Source organism: Agelaius tricolor, unplaced genomic scaffold (genome assembly GCF_023055355.1).
Source record: "Agelaius tricolor isolate 1412-34295 unplaced genomic scaffold, bAgeTri1.0.p SCAF_58, whole genome shotgun sequence".
Classification (NCBI taxonomy): domain Eukaryota; kingdom Metazoa; phylum Chordata; class Aves; order Passeriformes; family Icteridae; genus Agelaius; species Agelaius tricolor.
Genome location: NW_027269318.1, coordinates 1654377 through 1677154, shown reverse-complemented (window position 1 = coordinate 1677154; position 22778 = coordinate 1654377). Strand labels below are relative to the sequence as shown.

The 22778-nt window shown below is 58.4% G+C and overlaps 1 protein-coding gene across 4 annotated transcripts in view; it reads right to left on the bottom strand.

Moving 5' to 3' along the window:
• Positions 1 to 850: 850 nt before the first annotated feature.
• The window catches only part of SCAP (SREBF chaperone), a 57776-nt gene continuing 35848 nt past the window's right edge, over positions 851 to 22778 (bottom strand). For all 4 annotated transcript variants that reach the window (XM_071456386.1, XM_071456388.1, XM_071456387.1 and 1 more), the window contains 19 exons: positions 19603 to 19823; positions 17837 to 17942; positions 16882 to 17054; positions 15808 to 15934; positions 15492 to 15604; positions 14673 to 14767; positions 14051 to 14149; positions 12540 to 12812; positions 10741 to 11141; positions 9592 to 9762; positions 8559 to 8754; positions 7646 to 7761; positions 7009 to 7558; positions 6190 to 6275; positions 5502 to 5584; positions 4627 to 4796; positions 3026 to 3106; positions 2227 to 2433; positions 851 to 1239 (listed from right to left, as the gene is read on the bottom strand). In XM_071456386.1, coding sequence (XP_071312487.1) covers positions 994 to 1239; positions 2227 to 2433; positions 3026 to 3106; positions 4627 to 4796; positions 5502 to 5584; positions 6190 to 6275; positions 7009 to 7558; positions 7646 to 7761; positions 8559 to 8754; positions 9592 to 9762; positions 10741 to 11141; positions 12540 to 12812; positions 14051 to 14149; positions 14673 to 14767; positions 15492 to 15604; positions 15808 to 15934; positions 16882 to 17054; positions 17837 to 17942; positions 19603 to 19823 — 3514 coding nt within the window. In that variant the 3' untranslated portion in view covers positions 851 to 993. The remainder of the gene's footprint in view (positions 1240 to 2226; positions 2434 to 3025; positions 3107 to 4626; positions 4797 to 5501; positions 5585 to 6189; positions 6276 to 7008; positions 7559 to 7645; positions 7762 to 8558; positions 8755 to 9591; positions 9763 to 10740; positions 11142 to 12539; positions 12813 to 14050; positions 14150 to 14672; positions 14768 to 15491; positions 15605 to 15807; positions 15935 to 16881; positions 17055 to 17836; positions 17943 to 19602; positions 19824 to 22778) is intronic.

The window sequence follows — 22778 nt, the reverse complement described above, 5'->3', positions numbered from 1 at the left end:
GGTTAGTTCCGTTTAATGGATGTTCTGCACACGTTATAAAACACGGTCGGTACAAAAAGCGTCCCCTGTACAGCACAAAGGTACAGCTGGGCGAAGGCCACCCGCGGGGGCTGGGCCGGGGTCCCGGGGGTCCCCCCCGCCCCAGGCCGGCGCCGCCTCTACAATCACCGGGGGTCGAGAACAGGCGTCATGGGCGCTTCGGGGCAGGGCGGGACGGGCCGGGAGCCCCGGGGCTGCAGCGGGGCCCGGCCCGTGCTCGGGGGAGCCCCGGGGGCTGTCCCGGCCCTGGCTCTGCACGTTGGTCCCGCTGTGCCCCGCTCGGGTCCCTCCCGGCGCCTGCAGGGCGGGGGCGAGAGCTGCGCCCGCTCCCAACCTGAGAAAAGCCTCCTCTGGCCCCGCAGCGGGAGGAGGAGGAGGAGGAAGGGGAGGAAGGTGCTATTGCTGCAGACAGGGCGCAGGAGGGAGCCGGGCAGGGCAGCTGTGCCAGGGCACGGCAAGGGCAGCGCTGCCGGGGCTGGGCCCCCGCGCCCCCCGCCCCAATAAATAACTATTTACAGCGTATAAATAAATAGAGTGGGGGCAGCTGCGGCCCCGGGCGGGATCGGGCGGGCCCTGCCGCGCCCTAAGGCACGTGGGGGCCGAGCCCAGTCCCGGTCCCGGCCCTCTCCCGGCTGCCACCCGGGGCCGGGGCTGGCCGAGGGCTGCTCCGTGTCCCGGGCCGGGACAGCCACCGCTGGGTGTCCGGCCTGGGAGCCGCCACGCTGTCCCCGCTCTGCCCTGTCCCGCCCCGTGTCCCTCCGCACCATCGCGCTGCCGGGGGGTCCCCGAGGCCGCTTGGAAGATTCCGGACCGGGGGGAGCAGAGGGGAGGGCGGCGGCCCCACCCCGCTCGGTGACCGGAGCCGTTCCGGTGGCGCGGATGGAGGCACGGAGCCCGCGGCCCCGTCCCCTTTCCGGCACAGCCCCCAGCCCCGCCTCAGTCCCCTCCTCCTGCTCAGTCCAACTTCTCCAGCACCGAGGGCACGTAGACCAGGCTGAGCTCGCTGCCGAAGTTGCAGACGATGGCGGCGTTCTCCAGCACCAGGATCTGCCGCGCCGGCTGCGACTCGTTGCTCTTGCCCAGGTAGACGGTCTGGAGCAGGTCCCCGTAGCCGATGTCCCAGAAGGACACGCAGCCCTGGCCCCCCGTCACCAGCAGGTTGTCGGAGATGACGCCCAGGCTGGCGCCACAGCCCAGCTCCTGCGGGACGGAGGTGAGAGCTGAGCTCCGGGGACGGAGAGCTGAGCTCCGGGGTTGGAGCAGGACAGAGGTGAGAGCTGAGCTCCGGGTTTGGAGCGGGACAGAGGTGAGAGCTGAGCTCCGAGGGCTGGAGCAGGACGGAGGTGAGAGCTGAGCTCCGAGGGCTGGAGCGGGATGGAGGTGAGAGCTGAGCTCCGGGTTTGGAGCGGGACAGAGGTGAGAGCTGAGCTCCGGGTTTGGAGCGGGACAGAGGTGAGAGCTGAGCTCCGAGGGCTGGAGCGGGACAGAGGTGAGAGCTGAGCTCTGGGTTTGGAGCGGGACAGAGGTGAGAGCTGAGCTCCGGGTTTGGAGCGGGACGGAGGTGAGAGCTGAGCTCCGAGGGCTGGAGCGGGATGGAGGTGAGAGCTGAGCTCTGGGGGCAGAGAGCTGAGCTCCGGGGCTGGAGCGGGATAGAGCCACACCCGGCCTGGCCAGAGCCCTTGCGTGGGACAGGGAGGCTGTTCCAAGCGTGCCCAGCTGGAACAGAGGCTCTGCAGCCTCCAAGCACAGCAGAGGTGTCTGCAGGGTCTGGAGGTGGCCTGGAAAAGCCAGGAGGACCCCTGAGGGTGTGAGGTGGAGCTGGGCAGGGGCTCAGCCTGGAGCAAAGGAGGCTCAGGGGGCCCTTGTGGCTCTGCACAGCTCCTGCCAGGAGGGCACAGCCGAGGGGGTCGGGCTCTGCTCCAGGGCACAGGGACAGGAGCAGAGGGAACGGCCTCAGGCTGGGCCAGGGCAGCTCAGGGTGGACATCAGCAGGAATTGCCCCATGGAAAGGGTGATGAGGCTTTGGAAGGAGCTGCCCAGGGTAGCAGAGCAGTCCCCTTTTCTGGATGTGGCACCTGGGGACACAATCAGTGCTGGCCTTGGCAGCGCAGGGGGGTGGTCGGACTCGGTGCTCTCCGAGGGTTTTCCCACCCGAGCAATTCCCGGTTAACCCTCCCCAGGTCCCACCTGCTGGATGGAGTACAGCTTGACGCCCGAGCTGCGGTCCCAGATGCTGATGACGTCGTCCAGGCCGCTGCTGATGACGCAGGAGGTGGTGCAGGTCAGCGAGGTGACGTCCCCGCGGTGCGCGAACATGTGGCTGACACGGCTGCCCGTCAGCACGTCCCACAGGCAGATGGCCCCGTCCTGGCCACCGCTGGCCAGCACCATGGTCTGCAGGACAGCAGGGCCACCTCAGTGCCGGGGCACACACGGTGCCACCAGTGCTCCCTCCCAATGCTCCCGCGGCAGGAGGGGAGCGAGCAGGGCTGCACCCTGCGCTGCCAGCCCAGCGCTTCCATCCCTGTTCCTGTGCCTGAGCAGGCTGAGGGAACAGAGCCCAGGAACCCCAGGAGCCCCAGTGCAGAGGCACCTGAGGTCACCTCTGTGGGGTGGGAGAGCACCTGGGGGCACACGCTGCTGTAGGGAGCACACTGGGGACCCCCACTCCTCCTGGGGACTGGGGACAGAGCCCCCCTGGGGCCTCAGGCCCCATTTCAGGCCTGCTCAGCTTCACCTGGCAGTGCAGGGACAGAGATTCCCTGCTCCAGGACAGAGAAGCAAGAGATCTCCAGGGAAAGACTGCTGAGCTCACAGTGAACTGGGGGAAAACTGGCTTGGCCACAGAGAGATGGAGGGAGCCAGTGGGTGCCTCCAGCTGAGCCACTGGCTCAGGGATGGGAGCAGGGATGGGCTGAGGTGTGATCTCAGGTGTCAGCTCAGGTGTGAGGGCAGGGGAGGGCTCAGGCCCAGCAGCTGCCCGTACCTGGTCGATGTACACAGCTGTGATGGCTCCCGAGTGGCCCTGCAGGGTGAACAGGCAGCACGAGTCCTCCAGCCGGAACACCTGGGGCAGGAGAGGCCTGAGTGAGGCTCTGGGGCCAGCTGGGCTCAGGGTGGGGCCACCTGAGCTCCCCATGGCACAACAGGTCCCACCTGGTCCCCAGTGTGGCACAGCCAGAGCCCACCTGTGCTGCCATGGGGTGCAGGGCAGGTCATGGCTGGTGGGCAGTGACTGCACAGCTGAAGGGGAAGGGGAGAGGGGACACCCCAGAACCCGGGTCTGCCACTCAGGGAATGTCACAGCAATCTCATGGAATGCTCCAGGCTGGAGACACAGGAGCTGGAAAGACCCTGGGGTGCTGGTGGATGTGACCAGCTGTGCCCAGGTGGGCAAGAGGCCAACGGCTCCTGGATTTTGTGTCAAAATAGTGGCTGAAAGATCAGGGCAGGGATTGTCCCCCTGTGCTGGCCCTGCTGAGGGGCCTCAAATCCTGGGGGCTGCTTTGGGTCCCCACCCAACAGGAAGACCTGGAGGGGCTGGAGCATGTCCAGGGAAGGGAATGGAGCTGGGAAGTGAATGGAGCCCCAGGAGGGGCTGAGGGAGCTGGGCAGGGGCTCAGCCTGGAGCAAAGGGGGCTCAGGGGGGCCTTGTGGCTCTGCACAGCTCCTGCCAGGAGGGCACAGCCGGGGGGGTCGGGCTCTGCTCCAAGAAAACAGGGACGGGAGCAGAGGGAGGTTTAGGTTGGATATTGGGAAAACTCCTTTGTGGGAAAGGGTGGTCAGGCATTGGAAGGGGCTGCCAGGGCAGTGGTGGATTCCCCATCCCTGAAGGGATTTTAAAGCTGTGTGGATGTGGCACTTGATGACACGGTTTTGTGGTGGCCTTGGCAGTTCTGGGGACTTGACAGTCTTGAAGAGCTTTCCCAACCTCAGTGATTCCATAATTCTTTGAAGTCACCCATTCCCCCGGCAGGAGGGTCCCACACTCAGCTCAGGGTGACAATCTGGGCTCTGTCCTTGGACTGCTCGGTGAACAGACCCCATGGAGCTCCCAGCTCCCCCTCCTGGCCCCAGCGTCCCCGTGTCCCACTCACCCTCAGGGTGTGCTCCCAGCTCCCCTTCCCTGTCCCCATGTCCCACTCACCCTCAGGGTGTGCTCCCAGCTGCCCCTCCCTGTCCCTGTGTCCCGCTCACCCTCAGGGTGTGCTCCCAGCTCCCTTTCCCTGTCCCCGTGTCCCGCTCACCCTCAGGGTGTGCTCCCAGCTCCCCTTCCCTGTCCCTGTGTCCCGCTCACCCTCAGGGTGTGCTCCCGGCTCCCCATCCCTGTCCCTGTGTCCCTGCCCATCCATTCCTGTCCCGCTCACCCTCAGGGTGTGCTCCCGGCTCCCCATCCCTGTCCCTGTGTCCCTGCCCATCCATTCCTGTCCCGCTCACCCTCAGGGTGTGTTCCCAGCTCCCCCTCCCTGTCCCCGTGTCCCGCTCACCCTCAGGGTGTGTTCCCGGCTCCCCCTCCCTGTCCCCGTGTCCCGCTCACCCTCAGGGTGTGCTCCCGGTTCCCCATCCCTGTCCCTGTGTCCCGCTCACCCTCAGGGTGTGGTCCTGGCTGCCGGTGACGAGGCGGCCGGCGGCGGCGCGCAGGGCGGTGATGGGTTTGTGGTGCGCGCACGCCACGCTGTGTGTGAGGCGGCAGCGCAGCCCCGCGGCCCCGCGGCTCAGCTCCGGTGAGGGCGGCAGGCTGCTCCTGCCCGGGCCACCTGCGGGCAACACGGGGCCTCAGCCGGGCACGGGCACCTCGGCGTGGCACAGAGGGAGGGGGGTCGGGGTGCTGGGCTTTGGGGAATTGGGGCTGGAACTGCAGTGAACCCTCTGGGCTAAGAACAGCTGAGTGAGGGCCTCAGCAGGGTCACACAATTCCAGACTGGTTTGGGATGGAAGAGCCCTTAAAGCCCATCCAGTCCCACACCCCTGCCAGGGCAGGGACACCTTCCACTGTCCCACTTTGCTCCTGGGATAGCCCCATCCAGCCTGGCCTTGGATACTTCCAGGGATGGAGCAGCCACAGCTTCTCCAGGAAATTCATTCCAGTGCCTCGCCACTCTCCAGGGGAGAATTTCCCCCCAGTATCCCATCTGAATCATCCCCTCTATTCTGCTCCAGAAGCAAAGGAACCCCCTGCTCTAACCAGCCACCCCATGGGCCCCTCTGGGCTGTGCTGTGGTTGTGTCGAGGGCTCAGGCTGTTCCTGGGATTGGGAACAGAGAGAGAAAGGAGACAGAAGTGAAGGAGCAAAGGGCAGCATGGGGATGGTGTCCAGCACAGGGAGCTCCCTCAGCTCAGCACAGCTCTGGGTGCTTTTGGAGCAGTTACCACCAAAGCTGAAGGGGCTGTGAGAAGACTCAGCTGCAGGGAGGGGAAGGCAGGAGCCCAGGGCATTGCAGTCACATTCCAACACTGCTCACCTCGGAACTGCAGGTGGTTCAAGGATGTGTGTGTCTCCAGAGAGAAGAAATCCAAGGAGCCATTCAGCCGGGCAGCCACGATCCTGAGGGACAGATGTGGGGGCTGAGAGAGGCCCTTCCCTGAGCCCAAACCTGGACACCCCTGGGCCAAGCACAGCCCACCCACCCCCGGGAGGAGCCTGCACAGAGCTGGGCTGGGACACTGGACACAGCTCTGAATGGACTGGACAATGGCAGTGCCTCTGAACAGCAGTGACCCAAAGGTGTCCCAGCCCTGAACATTCAGCTACTGACAACACTGAGGGCTGAAGAAGTGGCTGCTGGAGCATTCCTGGAGCCAGGAAAGCTGGTGAAGGTGGATTCTCAGAGGATTGGGCTGGATGTGAGGTTGGATAGCAAGAAAAGGTGGTTGGGCACTAAATAGGCTCCCCTGGGAATGGTGACAGCTCCAAACCTGCCAGAGCTCAGGAGTGCTTGGACAAAGCTCTCAGGCACAGGGTGGGGTTGTTGGGGTGTCTTGGGCAGGGCCAGGGGTTGGACTCCATGATCCCTGAGGGCCCCTTCCAGCTCAGGATATTATTCCATGACACTGATTCCAGGGAAGAGACATCCCAGCCCAGCCTCTGCTGCTGGGAGCTGCCGTGGAGGTTGGGGCTGGGGATCTCCCAGCACCTGCACAAGGAGTCACCTGTTGTTGAGGAAGACGAGGGCGGTGATGCCGGATTGTCCTTCATCATTGCTGCTGCGGAGGGTCCCCTCGATGGCATCCCACACCTGGGGGAGGAGGGGTCACTGTGGTGACACTGGTCACAGGAGCACTGGACACAGGGGATCTGGGATCCTGAACAGCTCTGTGTGCTCTGCCCCGGCCCCTGAGCTGGGTGAGCAGTCACAGCTCCCCGTGCTGTGCTGCCAGGCTGTGTGACCTCCTGCCTCCATTACTGTGTCCCTGCTTCTTATCTCCACCCTCCTGTTACTGCATCCCTGCTCCTCTTTATTGCATCCCTGCTCCTCATCTCCACCTCCCATTGCTGCATCCCTGCTCCTCATTACTGCATCCCTGCTCCTCATCTCCATCCTTCCTGTTACTGTGTCCCCACTCATCTCCACCTGCCTGTTACTGTGTCCCTGCTCCCCATCTCCACCTCTCTGCTCCTGTGTCCCTATTCCTCACTCCACGTCCCTGTTACTGTGTCCCTGCTCCTCATTTCCACCCTCCCATTACTGTGCCCCACTCATCTACGCCTCTGTTACTGTGTACCCCTTCATCTCCATCTCCCTGTTACTGTGTCCCTGCTCCTCATCTCCATCTCCCTGTTACTGTGTCCCTGCTCCTCATCTCCATCTCCCTGTTACTGTGTCCCTGCTCCTCATCTCCACCTCTCTGCTCCTGTGTGCCTGTTCCTCACTCCACGTCCCTGTTGCTGTGTCCCTGTTCCTCATCTCCACCTTCCCCTCGGTGTCCCTGCTCATCTCCACCTCCCATTACTGTGTCCCTGTTCCTCACCTCCAGCTTCCCATTGCTCCTGCCAGCCACGATGAGGTTCCCCTGCAGTTCCAGGCTCCAGATGGAGCTCTCCAGGTCCCCTCCCCAGGACGGAGGGGGTGAGGATTTGTCACACCCGGCGCAGGTCTCGTCCCCGCCGCAGCCGCCCTCGTCCCCTGTGCAGGCCGGGGCACGGCCGCCGCTCCCGCAGAGCCCGGCGGGGCCGAGCGGGGCCGGGAGCCCCGGGAAGGTCCCGTTCCTGCAGCCGGAGCCGCCGTGCTCCTCGTACACCTTCCCCACCAGGCTGCTGAAGTCGTAGCCCGAGTCCTTGCGGCGAGCGCCCACTGCCCGCAGCCGCGGCTCCGGCTCGGCCTTGGCGTGCTCCAGGAAGTTGGTGTCGATCAGGGAGGTGAGGTCGGGCTGGTCACAGAACAGGGGGGGCTGGGGGGGCCCCAGCAGCCGTTTCAGCTGGTGGCTGCTCTCAAAGGAGTCCTCCAGGCCGTTCTTGCCGTCCGGGCTGGGATCCCAGCCCTCCTGGTAGTCGAAGATGCCGCTGCTGTCCCTGCGCAGCCTGCGAGGAGGGACAAGGCTGAGCCCCTCGCTGCGGGCTGCCTCCTGGGAGCACCGTGGGGACACGGGGACATGGCCAGGGCCGCACCTGGGCTTGGGGATGACGGTGAGGCAGTCGCCCGTCTGCGCGTCCCACACGCGGATCTGCCCCACCAGGCAGCAGCTCACCAGCAGCATCCCGTCACTGGCCAGGCACTCGATGTCCTGCGAGGGGAAGGACAAGCACAGCTCAGGGGGCACCACCAAGGCCTCTGGGTCCTGAGCACAGCCTGGTGTGCCTGCAGAACTGCAGATGATGGACTTCGTGTCAAAACTGGCTGGTTTAGGAACTGAGGGATAGTGAGGACATGGATGTCCCTGGAAGGGTCCAATACCAGGTAGGATGGGGCCTGTGGAAGGTGTCCCTGCCATGGCAGGGGTGGCACTGGAGGAGTTTCAAGGTCGCTTTCAACCCAAACCATTCTGGGATTCCAGGATCTCTGCCCAGAAACTTCAGTGTGCACTGCACTGCTGCAAACCCAACAGACTCCATCTGTCTTGCCTTCCCTTAAAAAATCCATCCCAGTTTGAAGGCAGGATCAGGAGCAGAGATAGAGCTTTGCTGGGAGACACAGCCCAGCACTGCAAACTCGTCTGTCTGAATGCCCAAGAGCTTTGTTTCATCTCAGAAGAGGAAGAATCCCAGACTCATCCTGGTTGGAAAATCCCTCCCAGAGCACTGAGTCACACCTGTGACTGACCCTCCCCTTGTCACCCAGCCCAGAGCACCCAGTGCTACATCCAGAGCCCCAAGTGCCACATCCAGAGCACTGAGTGCCCCATCCAGCTGTCCCCTGGAACTCAGCAACGTGGAGCTGTCCCAGCAAAGCAGGGAACAGAAGCCAGAGGCGGTGATGGTGGGAACTGCAGCCAGCCAGCCCCAGGAGGAGATGAGAGCGTGCTGCAGGAATTTCATGCCCCAATAACCTTTCCTGAGGTGTTGATTGCTGAGCTGGACGTACCATGAGGTGTCCCCTGAGGACCAGGGGCACGATCTCTGTCTCAGGGGGTGAGTAGCCGTAGTCATCACAGGGCAGGTCCCCGCGGCGGCGCCGGCCCGGCCCGTTCTGCCCGTAGTTCTTGGGGCACAGCACCCGGTAGAGGCAGAACAGCAGCAGCACCAGCAGGATGCCCGATGCCAGGCCCAGAGCAGCCACCCTGGGGGACACACAGAGACAAGAAGGTAAGGAAATAAACTCCAATTTCTAGGCCACACATAGATTTGGGAAGTCTTGTGCCGGGATTACTCATGTGCTGGTCTGAGTTTCTCAGCTGAGAAAGCTTTTCAGCAAATTACAGAGATTTGTTGGAAATTAAGGGGGGTTTAATGGGAAAATGACAATTTCCACAAGATCTTGAGGCTTTTCACTAAGGAAAGTAATGAGCAACTAAGATCTAAGAAAACACCAGCTGGGGATGGGATAACAGAGTGTGTTCAGCACGTGCAGATTCAGGCAGGGCTTGTGAGCCGTCCTCTCCACAGAGAGGGAAGCTCCTTGCACCAGAGTTTGATCTGACCCCCAATAAATCATTATCAAATTATATCCAGGTGGTGGCTGCCCCTGGATCCCTGGCAGTGTCCAAGGCCAGGTTGGACAGGGCTTGGAGCACCCTGGGATGTTGGAAGGTGTCCCTGCCCTGGCACAGAGTGGGACTGGATTAGTTTTAAGGTCCCTTCCAACCCAGACCATTCTGGGCTTCGATGAAATCACATTTAAACCCCCAAATTGGCCTTCTGTCCTGGTCACCCGTACTGCAGCAGGAGCCCTGAGGGCCTCCATGCACAGCCTGCCCTCAGTGATGGAAAAGTGCCAGGATGCACTGGAGCATCCCCAGCACCCCGAGCTGCTGCTTTGCACTGGAGCATCCCCAGCTTTGGCACGGCAGCTTCAGGAGCTTTCTCCTCTCCCAGCAGGGAGGAACCAGCCCTGAAGGACCAGCCTGAAGCAGCCCCGTTGCCCCTGGGGCCGAGGCAGGCTGTGACAGACACTGTACTTGTAGAGGGTGACGTCCTGGTGGCCGCGGGGCTGCGAGCCGCGCTCCGGCCGCGGGGCCGTGTCCAGGAAGGGCTGGGAGCGCCGGGCCTCCTGCGGGTGCCGCATCTCCAGCGCCTCCTGGGGGTGCAGGTACAGCGTCACGGGGATGGCCGGCAGGATGCTGATGTACCTGAGGGGACGGGGACAAGGCTCAGGAGGGGCACGAGGGGACGGGCAGCCACGGCAGGAGTCAGGGTGCTTTCAGTGTGTGACTGCAGGTGCTTGGAACTACAGATCTCCTCGGAAATATTCTCCTCTAAAGCCATTCCCCCGGGTTTTAACCCTTCAAAGAGCCAACAGAAATGAAGTCCTGAGGAGATCAAGTGGATCCCACGAATTTAAGCCTGGTTTCCTGTGTGCTGCAGGCTGGGAGGTCTCACCAAGAAGCTCCTTCAGCTCAGCTGTCTCTTCCTCACATGTACAATTTCCATCCCTTACAGATGGTTGTATCAGACAATTGTGGAATTACTGAGGTTGCAAAAGCCCTCTGAGACCATCAGGTCTGACTGCTCCCCCAGCACTGCCAAGGCCACCACTAACCCATGTCCCCAAACCCCACATCCACAGGGTTTTTAAATCCCTCCAGGGATGGGAACTCCACTACTGCCCTGGGCAGCTGTGCCAGGGCCAGAGAACCCTTTTGGGGAAGGACTCTTCCCAATATCCACCCTGACCCTGCCCTGGAAACCCCTGAGGCCGTTCCCTGTCCTCCTGTTCCCTGGGAGCAGAGCCCAACCTCCCTGGCTGTCCCCTCCTGTCAGGGACTTGTGCAGAGCCCCAAGGGCCCCCCTGAGCCCCCTTTTCTTGTTTTACAAATTTTAAAACTTCAATTCCAGGATGAAGGAAGACAGAAGACACCACACACATAAACCACCCAGGAGCAGAGTGGAACCACCCTGATTCCCAGAGGAACAGCCCTGGAGGGTTTGTGAGCTCTGCCCACCCCAGGGGCCCTGCTCAGCAGCCCCTCCCACACACACCTGGAATGAGCCCCATGGAAGCAGGTCATGTGAGCTGGGAGCACCAAGGACAGAAGCAAGGCAAACCCTTGGGGTCAGCTCCCAGATCCCCGTGCCAGTGGCACTCCATGCCAGCCCACTTCACTTGCCTCTTGGCCAGGGTGATGTTGTAGTAGCTGAAGAGGGCAGGCCAGTGCCTGAAGGAAAGCTTCCTCCAGATCTCCTCATCCTCTGCTCCCCAGGTAACCTGTGCTTCTGTCCCCAGCTCCAGCTGCCCGTTGCCCCTGCCCTCGGGGCCCCAGGGCTGCTGCTCCGGCTCCAGCCGCGCCTTCTGCTCCGTCCGGTTCTCCGACAGCTGCGCGGGCTCCGAGGGGAACACGGACAGGTCCAGCTTGGGGTCCCCGGCGGGCAGGACCCCGCCGGGAACGGGCATGGCAGGCAGGCCTGTGTCCCCCAGGGGACTCTGCTCGGTGACCTGGGACGTGAGGTAGGTGCGGAGCCCGGCAGGATCCGTGTACAGCAGGATTCCAATCCAGATCACTGTGCCGGCCTGAGCAGGGAGAGACAGCGCCCTCAGTGGCACTGCCCTGTCCCCTGCCTGAGCAGGGAGAGACACCACAGCGCCCTCAGTGTCACTGCATTGTCCCCTGCCTGAGCAGGGAGAGACACAGCGCCCTCAGTGCCACTGCCCTGTCCCCTGCCTGAGCAGGGAGAGACGCCACAGCGCCCTCAGTGTCACTGCCCTGTCCCCTGCCTGAGCAGGGACACAGCGCCCTCAGTGCCACTGCCCTGTCCCCTGCCTGTGCAGGGAGAGACACAGCGCCCTCAGTGGCACTGCATTGTCCCCTGCCTGAGCAGGGAGAGAGACAGTGCCCTCAGTGTCACTGCATTGTCCCCTGCCTGTGCAGGGACACAGCGCCCTCAGTGTCACTGCATTGTCCCCTGCCTGTGCAGGGACACAGCGCCCTCAGTGTCACTGCCCTGTCCCCTGCCTGAGCAGGGACACAGCGCCCTCAGTGCCACTGCCCTGTCCCCTGCCTGTGCAGGGAGAGACACAGCGCCCTCAGTGTCACTGCATTGTCCCCTGCCTGTGCAGGGACACAGCGCCCTCAGTGCCACTGCCCTTCAGTGCCACCGCCCTGTCCCCTGCTTGAGCAGAGACACAGCTCCCTCAGTGCCACCTCCCTGTCCCCCTGCCCTTCAGTGCCACCTCCCTGTCCCCTGCCCGAGCTGACCCACGGCACCCCAACCCACAGGTAGCCCTCATTTCCTGCAGCCTCGCCCCCAGCACTGTTTCTTGGGGACAGGGAGGTGGCACAGGGGGGATATTTGGAGCACTGCCCTGCACACCCAGAACCTGGGCACTATTTTCCATGACCCACATGATGCTCAGAGCCCACCTTCTCTCCCCAGACACACAGCAGGAAGGGGCTCCGTGCTGGCAGCTGGGACCAGCCAGTCTGGCACCTCCAGGCAGGGCTGGAAAAGCTCAGTTTGGGTTTTTGGCTCCACACTCCTGCAGGACCCTCTGCTCTGGGACCACGTGGGGATTGGACTCCTGGATCCCATGGCAAGCAGGACATGGAGCTGTCAGGCCTGGTGGGAGTGGGTGGCTGGCAGGGTGGGCAGGGCTGCCAGCTTGGCAGAGCTGGGTGCCCAGTGGGGTGGCCAGGGCTGCAGCCTGGCTGTTGTGGGTCCATCTTGGTGGTCTGGCTGCCACCCTGGCTCTCTGGGTGCCATCCCAGCTATCTGGGTGTCATCCTGGCGGTCTGGGTGCTCAGTGGGGCAGACAGGGGTGCCAGCCCAGTGGTCTGGGTGCCCCTCTGGCGATTTGGTTGCCACCCTGGCTCTCTGGGTGCCAGCCCAGCTCTCTGTGTGCCCCCTTGGCAGTCTGGGTGCCATCCCAACCATCTGTGTGCCCCCTGGCAGTGTGTGTGCCCCCACGTACCATGATGAGGCGCTGAGCCAGGCGGGTGCGGGCGAAGAAGTAGATGACGCGCAGGCGCTTGGGCAGGCGCAGGTTGCGCAGCGAGGACGGCTGCAGGGTGATGGTGTGTGGGGTGATGGGGTGTGGGGTGATGGGGTGGGGGCTGTGTGGGGTGATGCTGTGTGGGGCCATGGTGTGTGGGGTGTGTGGCACCGCCGGGCGCAGCGGCCGCGCACGGCACGGGGGCCTCGCCGGGCACGACTCGGGGGGCAAACGCTTGTTCAGGTCAGCCAGCTGCAACAGACACAGAAAGGACAGGGGTGAGGGGCTGCTCCAGGGCAAAGGGGACCCTGGAGAGCTGGGAGAGACCCCTGGGCAGGGATTGTCCCCCAGGGTCAGGGGATGACTCCTTGGTGTCTCCTCCCAGCCCATTTACCCCAACCAGCACATTTCCAGACCCAGGGAATCACAGAATGGTTGGGTTGGAAGGGACCCTAAAGCCCATCCAGTGCCACCCCTGCCATGGCAGGGACACCTTCCACTGTCCCGGGTGCTCCAAGCCCTGTCCAGCCTGGCCCTGGGCACTGCCAGGGATCCAGGGGCAGCCACAGCTGCTCTGGGCACCTGTGCCAGGGCCTGCCCACTCTCCCTCACCAAGTTCTTCCTAATGTCCAATGTAAACCTTCTCTGTCAGTTTGAAGACATTCCCACTTAACCTGTCCAGCATCTCTCCCAATCTTTCTTGTGGCTCCTTTCAGGTCCTGGAAGGCCACAAGTAGGTCTCTAAGCTTTTCTTCCCCAGGCTGTGTAATCCCAATTCTCTCAGCCTTTCCTCACAGCAGAGCTGCTCCATCCCTCTGATCCACTCAATGCCCCCTCTGGATTTGCTCCCACAGCTCCATGTCCTTCCTAAGAGTGTCTTTTCCCTCAAGTGCTCTGTTCCCAATCCCTGTGTGTGTAACCAAGCAAGTACAGAACCAGGACTGCAACAGCTCAGGATGAAACAGCCTCAAGCTGACATGGGGAAGTTTAGGTTAAATTTAGGAATAATTTCTTCCTGGAATGGGCTGCCCAGCCCTGGCCCAGCTGCCCAGAAGAGGGGTGGAGTCCCCATCCCTGGGGGGATTTAACAGCCAGGAGGATGTGGCACTTGGGGACAGGGACAGTGGTGGTGCTGGGGAGTGCTGAAAGGCCTTTCTGAGCTCAGTGAGTTTATGATTCTGTCCTTTCCCCCTTTCAGGGGTGGGATGCTGGGGCTGTGCCCCCCTCCTGCCCCAGGCTGTGCCCCCCTCCTGCCCCAGGCTGTGCCTCCCCATTCCTGCCCCCGGCTGTGCCCCCCTCCTGTCCCAGGCCGTGCTCCCCTCCTGCCCCAGGCTGTGCCCCCTCCTCCTCTCCCAGGCCGTGCCCCCCCCTCCTGTCCCAGGCTGTGCCCCTCTCCTGCCCCAGGCTGTGCCCCCTCCTCTCCCAGGCTGTGCCCCCCTCCTCTCCCAGGCTGTGCCCCCCTCCTGCCCCAGGCCGTGCCCCTTGCCCACCTCCATGCGGCGGATGTCGATGGACAGCACGGTGGTGAAGAAGAACATCTGCAGGAAGAAGTCTGACACCAGCCCCACCACGGCAAAGAGGCAGAACTCCTGTGGGTGAGACAGGCATGAGCTCCCCCTGCACCTCAGGAGGGGGGAAGCCAGCAGTGCTTCACTGACAACCCTGGGATCCACCTCTTGTGCTGGCTCAGAGCTCAGGGCTGGGGGCGTCCGTGTGAGAACCCAAGGCATTTATTCTAATTCACATTCTTTGCTCTTTTTGGCCACAATCCGTCTCTGCTCCCAGGAACAAGGGACAGGATGAGAGGAAAGGGCCTCAGGTTGTGCCAGGGGAGATGTAATTAGAAATTAGAGAAAATGTCTTCCTCAAAAGGGGCTGTTAGGCATTGGAACTGCCCAGGGCCGGGGTGCGGTCCCCGTGCCTGGAGGGATTTTACAGCAGTGTGGCTGTGGCACTGGGGGACATGGGTGAGTGGTGGCCTTGGCAGTGCTGGGAACAGTTGGATTTGATGGTGTCCAAGGCTTTTCCAGCCCAGCCAACTCCCTGACTGTGTGAGCCTGCTGCCAGTGGCTCCCTGCAGTGGTCAGGCTCTGTCCTGGCAGCCCCTCTCACCTGGATGGCCGGGACCAGGGTGAAGTACCCGATGAGGATGATCCCCAGCTCCGTGGCCATGTTCTTCATGATGGACCAGCTCTCATTGCTCAGGCCTGGGGAAGGGCAGAGACAGGTCAGGGGAGCCTCTTCACTGTGCCAGACATGAACACAGCCAAAGGAGCAGCACTTCCCCTCTTTAAAGCCAGGAATTTACAGGGAACAGGCCTTTCAAAAGGCCCTTCCAGGCTAAAACTCCTGAGTGCAAAGGCCCACTGGAGTTCTGAGTCCTGTTTCCCATCTAGGATCCAAACCACTTGTATTTTTAAAACTAAAATCAGCATCGCTCTAGAATCTCTTCTCCCTGATGTTTAGAAACAGCTTTGAAGACTGCAAATCCCATTTATCCATGGTTTGAGCACACTCAAATCCTTCCACAGGCACAGAGCATTCATAGAATGGAAAAGATAATTTTGTCACACATTCAGGGGAATTTTGTAGGACCTGTGTTCTGCACTTCTGATATCCGTGACCTGAGGACAGGATTGCTGTGTTGATTCCTGAGCAGGAATGCTCAGTATCCACACCAGGAGATCCAGCTCTCCCCTACCAATATTTTTTGTATTTATTTACCCTGTTTCAGTCAACAATCCCAAAAAGCAGTGCCCACAACAGCAGCATTATGTTTCTGGAATTCACTACAAAAGGCTGTACAAGTCACCTTGTTTCCTTCCCAGACCTGAGTGAGACCATTCCCAGCCCCTGGCTCTCCCACTTTTCCCTCTCCCAGCCCCTGGCTCTCCCACTTTTCCCTCTCCCAGCCCCAGGGCAGGACCCCACCTTGGGCAATGCGCAGTTTCACCTCCAGGTCCACGGGCGTGGACACGACGGACTTGGTGAGCACCAGCACGTTCTCCAGGCCAATCACCACCACCAGGTATGGGAATATCTCTCTGGGGAAACAGAGGCACAGCTGAGGAGGGGCTCAGCAGCAAGGGCCAGACAAGCCAGGGCACGTTCTGTCCAGCTCTATTAGTAACTATTCCGACAGTGACTGTGCCCAGCAGCATGTCCAGCCCCACAGGAGCTGGTTCCAGCACGCTGAATTGATTCCCCAGGTGTTCCCCAGGTGTGCCCTGGCAGGGCCGGCACGTACCCGCCGTTGAGCGTGGGTGTGAGGCCAAACAGGGTGCAGAGCCCCACGGACATGAGCAGGGAGCTGAGCACCGTCACCACTGCTGCCAGAGCCAGGCCCCACTTGGACTTCACCATGTCGATCTTGCCTGCAAAACAGCCCAGCCAGGTCAGCAGGGACAGCACACAGCAAGGACACACAGACGGGGACAGATGGACACACAAATGGGGACAGCACGCTTGTCCTGGCCGGCCCCAGCAGGTCACAGGACACCCCAGCCCAGAGGGAAGGTACTGCAGTGTCTGAAATGCAGGTACTGCAGTGCTCATGTCTGAAATGAAGGTACTGCAGTGTCTGAAATGTAGAAATTTTAAAATTTGACACATTTTTGGTTTTTTTGGATCAGAATGAAGAAGCCAAAAGGTGAATTTTTAACGGAAGTAATATTTTGAGAAAAACTTGCTTCAGAGAAGGCAGAATCCATGTTTTCTGTCATTTATATGCCAGCAATCTAGATGTGCCCAGCTAGCTTGGGGAACTGGGAACGTGGCTGTTTTCTGGGCAGAGATCCAGAAAAAGTCTGAAATGCAGCTCCCACAGGACAAGGGGGGACAGGGGAAAATGCTGCTTCACAGCTCACACCAGTTCCAGCACTGCACTGAGGTGGGCAGAACCAAACTGAAATGTGGCCAGAGAGGCCTAAACCCACCAGCTCAGAACACGTGTCTGATAATGGATGAAACAAACTGGGAAAAAAGGCATTGCTGTGGCATCTAAGGGTGCCCAAGACAGAAAATACCTGGGAAGGTATCAAAGAATCATGGAATAGTTTGGGTTGGAAGGGACTTTAAAGAAGTCTATCCAGGCCTTGGACACTTCAAGGATGGGGAAACACCTCCAGCTGGGAGGTGGATCACAAGGAATAACAGCACCCTGGCTGAGAGGGGCAAACGAGCAGGAATCAGGCAAAGAGTTTTAACCCTCTCCATGACAGCTCAGGGCAGAACTCCACCACCACCTCTCCTGCTGAAACAGGTGATGTTATACAGGTATCACCTGCCCCCTGAGCCCACACCCAGGTGCCCCCAAACCTACGTGTGGAGAAGTAGATGTAGGCGAAGAGGATGATGTAGGTGGTGACGAGCGGGATGAGCTCGGCGATGCCGATCTCCTCCTTGAAGTGCACGTGCACCACGCTCTCCTCCCGCAGGCTGCAGTTGGGGCTGGGGTGCAGCAGCTTCAGCCGCGAGCGCAGGCTGCTCAGGAACCTGGGGACAGCAGTGCTGTGCTGTGATCTCAGGGTTTACCCCAGAAACCCGGGTCCCTGCCCTGATCATTCCCTCCCAGGTGTGTCAGTCACCTCTCCTTCCCCTCCCAGCACTGTCTGTCAGTCCTGCAATTCCAGAAGGGATTGGCAGATCCAAAGGATGCCCTGTACCCCTGGGGGGCATTGGCCCATCCAGGTGTCCTTTGTCCCTTTGTCCCTCCCCTCCTGTCCCTGCTTGGTGCCTCCCTGCCCCTTCCCTGCCCCTCTCCCTGGGGTTAAAGGAGCAGCAACCATGGGGTCAGGGAGTTCTGTTGGAGCTGGTGCTGCATTCAGAGGCCTGTGGGCCAGAATAAAGCTCTGGATCCAAAGCCTCCATCAGAACCGACTCCTTTCTTTCACCTTCACCTCAAAGCTTCTCTGCCAGAGGGAAACCTGACATCCTCACATCCACTCAATCCATGCCAGTTTGGCCAACACTGCCACAGTGTTTCCAGCAGTGCTTACTGGAAAGCCAAGCAGCCTGTGCACAAGGAACTGGGTCAAACCAGAGCCACAGGGCCCTGGATGCCACAGGAACTCCCCCTGGCAGCTCTGCATGCTACAGGCCCTGCTTGCAAAGGGCAACTGAGAACTGAGGGTATTTTATTTCTGTAAAACACAGCAAGTTTTCTCCCAGAAAAGCACCTTCAGAGATGTGAGACACTCTAAGCCAGAAGGAAGTGGAGGGCAGAGGAACCATCAGGGAGGGGAAGCAGCAGAGCTGGGTGGCAGAGCAGGCCTCACCTGGAGTCGTAGCGCTGCAGCCCCAGGGTGACGGTGTAGGACACCACGCGGCGCCGGTTGGACAGGCTGACCCCGCTGTACCTGCCAGGCAGCCCGAAGAGCAGGTCTGCAGGGACAGGGGGACACGGGGACACAGCTCACACACGGCACAGGGGGCACAGCTGTCCCCTGCCAGCAGCCCCAGCGGGAATGGCTGCTCTCATCCTGTGGGGTATCCCATGCTCCGGGGAGAGCCCACGGATGGGACACACCTGGAGCAGGCTCCAACCACAGCGAGCTCACACTGACACATAAACTTTAAGGAATTCAGAGATTTTAGAGGAGCTAAGATTTTAGTCGGGGATAAGCTTTATTGGAGGTAATTAAAATAAATGTGTAGGCCTTGATGAAGTTAAGAGTTAGTAGTTAACTAATAACTGATTGATTGTCAGCACACTGTTTGGTTAGCTGGGTTTATAATGAAGAATATAGAAATTGATAAATAACTTTTGGGAACATTACACAATTGTGGCCTCCTCTGTTCTGAAACCAATTGAAGATGGGGAATGGGAGTTCTACCAAGGGTTCATTTGTCATATTTGCTTTGAAAAGGTAGAAAGGTCAGAACGAGGAAGACTTCATTTACTTCCTCATTTTGGGACTCCTCCCCATTTCAAGGAACAAACTGTGCATGCTTAATAGCTTTGAACTAATTACCATGCTTAATAGCTTTTGAACTAATTACCATACAAAGCAGGGAATGGGATGTACCGAAGTCATGAATATGCATTTGTATTTTGGGTATTCAATACTTGTATGATAAAAGAGCTCTGTGATCACCTGTAAATTGCAGTGTGTATTTGGGAGTTATCACAATAAACAAACACTTTCTAACTTTAAACTGTTAGAGAGTTTTTGGATATTGGTACTAGATCAATATCCATATTGGGAATGGGATGTACCAAAGTTATGAATATTTACTTGTATTTTGAGTATTCAATACTTGTATAGATGAAAGGGCTCTGTGATCACCTGTAAATTGCAGTGTGTATTTGGGAGTTATCACAATAAACAAACACTTTCTAACTTTAAACTGTTAGAGAGTCTTTGTCCATCACAGTTGGATATCGGTACTAGATCAATATCCATATTTTTTTTAATAAATCAACACTCTGGGTGCTTAAAAACAGCCTTTAAAGCAAACTTCCTTTAGGGTAACAAACCCCTTTTCAGACATGTAACACACTACATCACACACTGCCACATCTCTGAGGTTCCTTTAAAACCAAAGGATCCAACCTGTGTTTAAAGCAGCATTTCCTCTGGCATTATGGATATAATCATTAACAACCCCACACATGGTCACAGGGTTTCTTTATAACTAAGAGATAAAAAGAGTTTTATGATATCCATTCTTAGCTGGGGCTGTGTGCAAGGAATTCGAACACACAATGGAGCAGGATGAATGTTGATTTATCTGTGACAATGAGGCAGCCTTGGAGTGTGACAGAGGGAAAAGCCAGGCTGGAGCATGTGTAGAGTGAGAGGAACAAAACCCTGCTATTTTTACCTGCAGAAAGAAGCCTGACTGAGTGATTTGTTCACTTCTCACAAATACAGATCAGGGCCCCACATATGAAATGAGAGACAACAAAGATCGGGCAGCTTCGGCTGCTGTGAATGAAAAAATACTGCCCAAATTGGCACCATCAGCAATTCCAGTGCTGGAATTAGTGAGGATGGAATAACAATGAAGCTGTAGGCAACTCTCAGCTTCCCTGGCTCACCTTTGAGAGTGGCTGACGTCTGCAAGGTCTTTGGCTCATGCTGGTGGATGGTTTTGATGATATCTGGGTCGGCATTGAAGCGCTCGCGGTCGTTCTGCCAGAAGTTCCCTGGGGACAGCAGCAGGCAGCCGTGCTCTGGGAGCAGATTCCTCAGCTTCCTGAGGCCGGGCAGCAGGTCTGTCACCTGCAGACAAACCTCCTCCAGGCTCCTGACCCCGGAGCTGCAAGGCAAACACAGAGCTGAGGGACCCCACGCAGGCAAAGGCCGAGCGTTTGGAGAGGGGCGTCCCAGGCACCTGCACCAGGTGTGGCTGCTCTGCCTCCTCACAGCTGAGAGCAGGAGCTGGGGCTCCCTGCAACTGTGAACAGGCTCCAGAACTCCATCAGCCTTCCTGGGGCTGCCTGGCCCCCAGCTCTCACTCCTCACCCAGCTCTGGTACCACACTTTCGCTTTTACCTTTAAGACACTTCCACCTGACAGAGAAACTCTCTCTGGAATTCTTCCTGACCCCAAACCCTTCTCTGCACCTCTCTCCACACATGCAGTGGGTGTTTTACAGGAGTCCTGGTCAGCCTTCCTGAGGGGCATCCTTTGAGGTGCTCTAAAATGCATCCAGGGTTCAATGTCTGCACCTGGGGGTGTTTCCCCAGTTCCTCTGCACTGTGGGGAAAGGGGCATTTCCTGAGAGGTTCAGAGCTGCACACAGGTGGAACTGGTGTGAACTGGAAACTGGTGTGTTTGGCATCATCCTTAGCAACCACTAATTCAAGCAAGACCCAGGCTGGGTGTACAACTGGTGGGAAGTGTTCTGGGTTGTCAGATATGTGTGTGTATTCTATTGGAATCTGTTAAAGGTGGGGCAGTTATCCTCTGCCCATTGGGTGGTTTTCTTTATCTCTCCCACAGCCCATCCTCCCTGCAGGAGATCTCTGCTGTCCATGGCCACTGAGTGTCCCTGCAGGGCTGATCCAATCCCATCATCCCATGGGGAGATGCTGCATTGCCCAGGGCAGGAGCCAAGCATTCCTACCTGGATCCAATGTGAGCCTGGCACAGCCCAGCAGCCTTTGCCCAGTGCATTGCCAGAGGAGCAGCTTCTGCTGCCCTGCATGGCCAGAGGGAGCCCAGGCCCATCTGCAGCAGCCCTGGAGCTGCAGAGGAAAACTCCCCCCTTGTGCAGGATCCCTGCTCCAGCAGAGCCACAGCTGGCACTGCAGGAGGGCTGAGCCCCCATGGGATGGGGCTGTGCCACCCCCTGACACACAGGGGACAGGGACTGCTCTGACTCTGGCAGTGGGTTTTTGGGGGTTTTTTTGGGGTTGGTTTTTTTTGTTGGTGTTTTTTTGGTGTTTTTTTGTTGTTGTTGTTGTTTGTTTGTTTGTGTTGTTTTGTTTTGTTTTGTTTCTGTTGTTTTTTCTTGGGTTACATTTTTATTTTTAGTCTTCTAGCAAAGAACTGTTATTCCTATTCCCATATCTTTGCCTGAGAGCCTTTTAATTTCAAAATTCTAACAATTCAGAGGGAGGGGTTTGACATTTTCCATTCCAGGGGAGGCTCCTGCCTTCCTCAGCAGACTCCTGGCTTCTCAAGGCCAGACAGAAGGGCCAGTGCCAGAGCAGCTGTGGGGCCAGCCCAGTGTAAGAGGCCGTGTCCCTGTCACCCCAGCAGGAGCTGCTCTGCTGCCTGGCACTGCTCAGTGATCAGACAGGAGCAGTGTCTCACAGGAGTCATTGGCCCCACGGGGTTAGCACTGCCCTGGCACCTCCCAGCTGCCCAAAACCACCTCCCTGCTCTCCCACTGGGACAGGAGCTGCACTTCTGACTGACAGACACCCCAGAGCACTCCCCCAATCAGAAACCTTCTGTACATTTCCCTGTTAAAGGACAGCCTTTGACATTTTTAACTGACACTGGAGCTCAGACCTCTTTAATTACTCCCATGGATGCTAAAAAGCTAAACTTAGGTTTTAAAAATAGAGAAGTTCATTTAACTGGCTTTAATAGGAAAAGTATTCTCTGTTACACCTCCAAAGTGTGTTTATGGTTACCTGGGGAAAAGGGAAAGACTTCACACACGTTTGTGATGGCAGGTCATGAAGAAAGCATTGTAGGATATGACATTCTTAAAGGAAAGCTTTGCTATTACCAACCAGGGATCTTTGGCCCTTTGGACCCAAAAAAACCCCAGAGTAACCTTTCTGAGAAGGGTAAGAAAATCAGACTCTTAAAAAGGGCTCCAGTTTAACCTGTTTCTAACATTAAACAGCACCCTGTGCCTCCTGCAGCCAAACAAGGGAAAAATGAAGTAATTAAAGATTTAGAACAGAGGGCCATTATGCGTAGGATGTATTCACAATTCCCCTGTTTGACAGGTGATGAAGGAAGACAGGAGCTGGCATTCAGCAGTTGATTATCAAAGGCCTGATGCTGACACAGAGGCACTCCCTGCAGCAGGCCCAAATCCTGCAAAGCTCACTGCTCCTCTGCAGGCACTGCAGCACACAAAGGGGAGGCAGCCTGGCATGGAAAAGATCATTTTGATGGTTCCAGTTCAGGAAGAAGATAAACCCAGATCTGCTTGACTGGGGAAGGAACAACCCAGCTTCAACTGCCTACCTCAGGGAATTCTGCACTCACCCAGCATAGCACACAATGCTCCAGCTGAACCCCAACAAATCAGGCAGGAGAACAGATTTACCCATAAATTGGCAGGAGGTGAGGAGGAAAGTGCAGTAAGAACAACAGCACAGGATATCCAGAACAGATGAAATGGGGAGGGGACAGAAGTGCCCTCAGCTAAGAGCCCAGGCCCCTCTAAAGAGATGGAATTCCCGGGAACCTGGGGGTAGCAGCCAAGCTGTAATTCCACATGAAACAAAATTAGATGCTGTATCTAGCCCCACTACTGAAAAGGAGCCTCAAAAGGTACTTTGGGATACTGCAGAAATCATATTCCTGGATTTTCTATAATAGCAAGACCCTTGTCCACATTAATGAGGAAAATCCAAATCTGGGAATGGCTTGACAGCCACAAACAGGCTTTGCAAACACTGACAGAGGAGTTAAAAACATCAGTCACTGGGGCCAGCTCATCCCAGTGATCCTGTAACAGCTGAATGGGATTTTGCCAACAGGGGACTCACTGTGGTATGTTCCAGAAAGGGCCACAAGGACC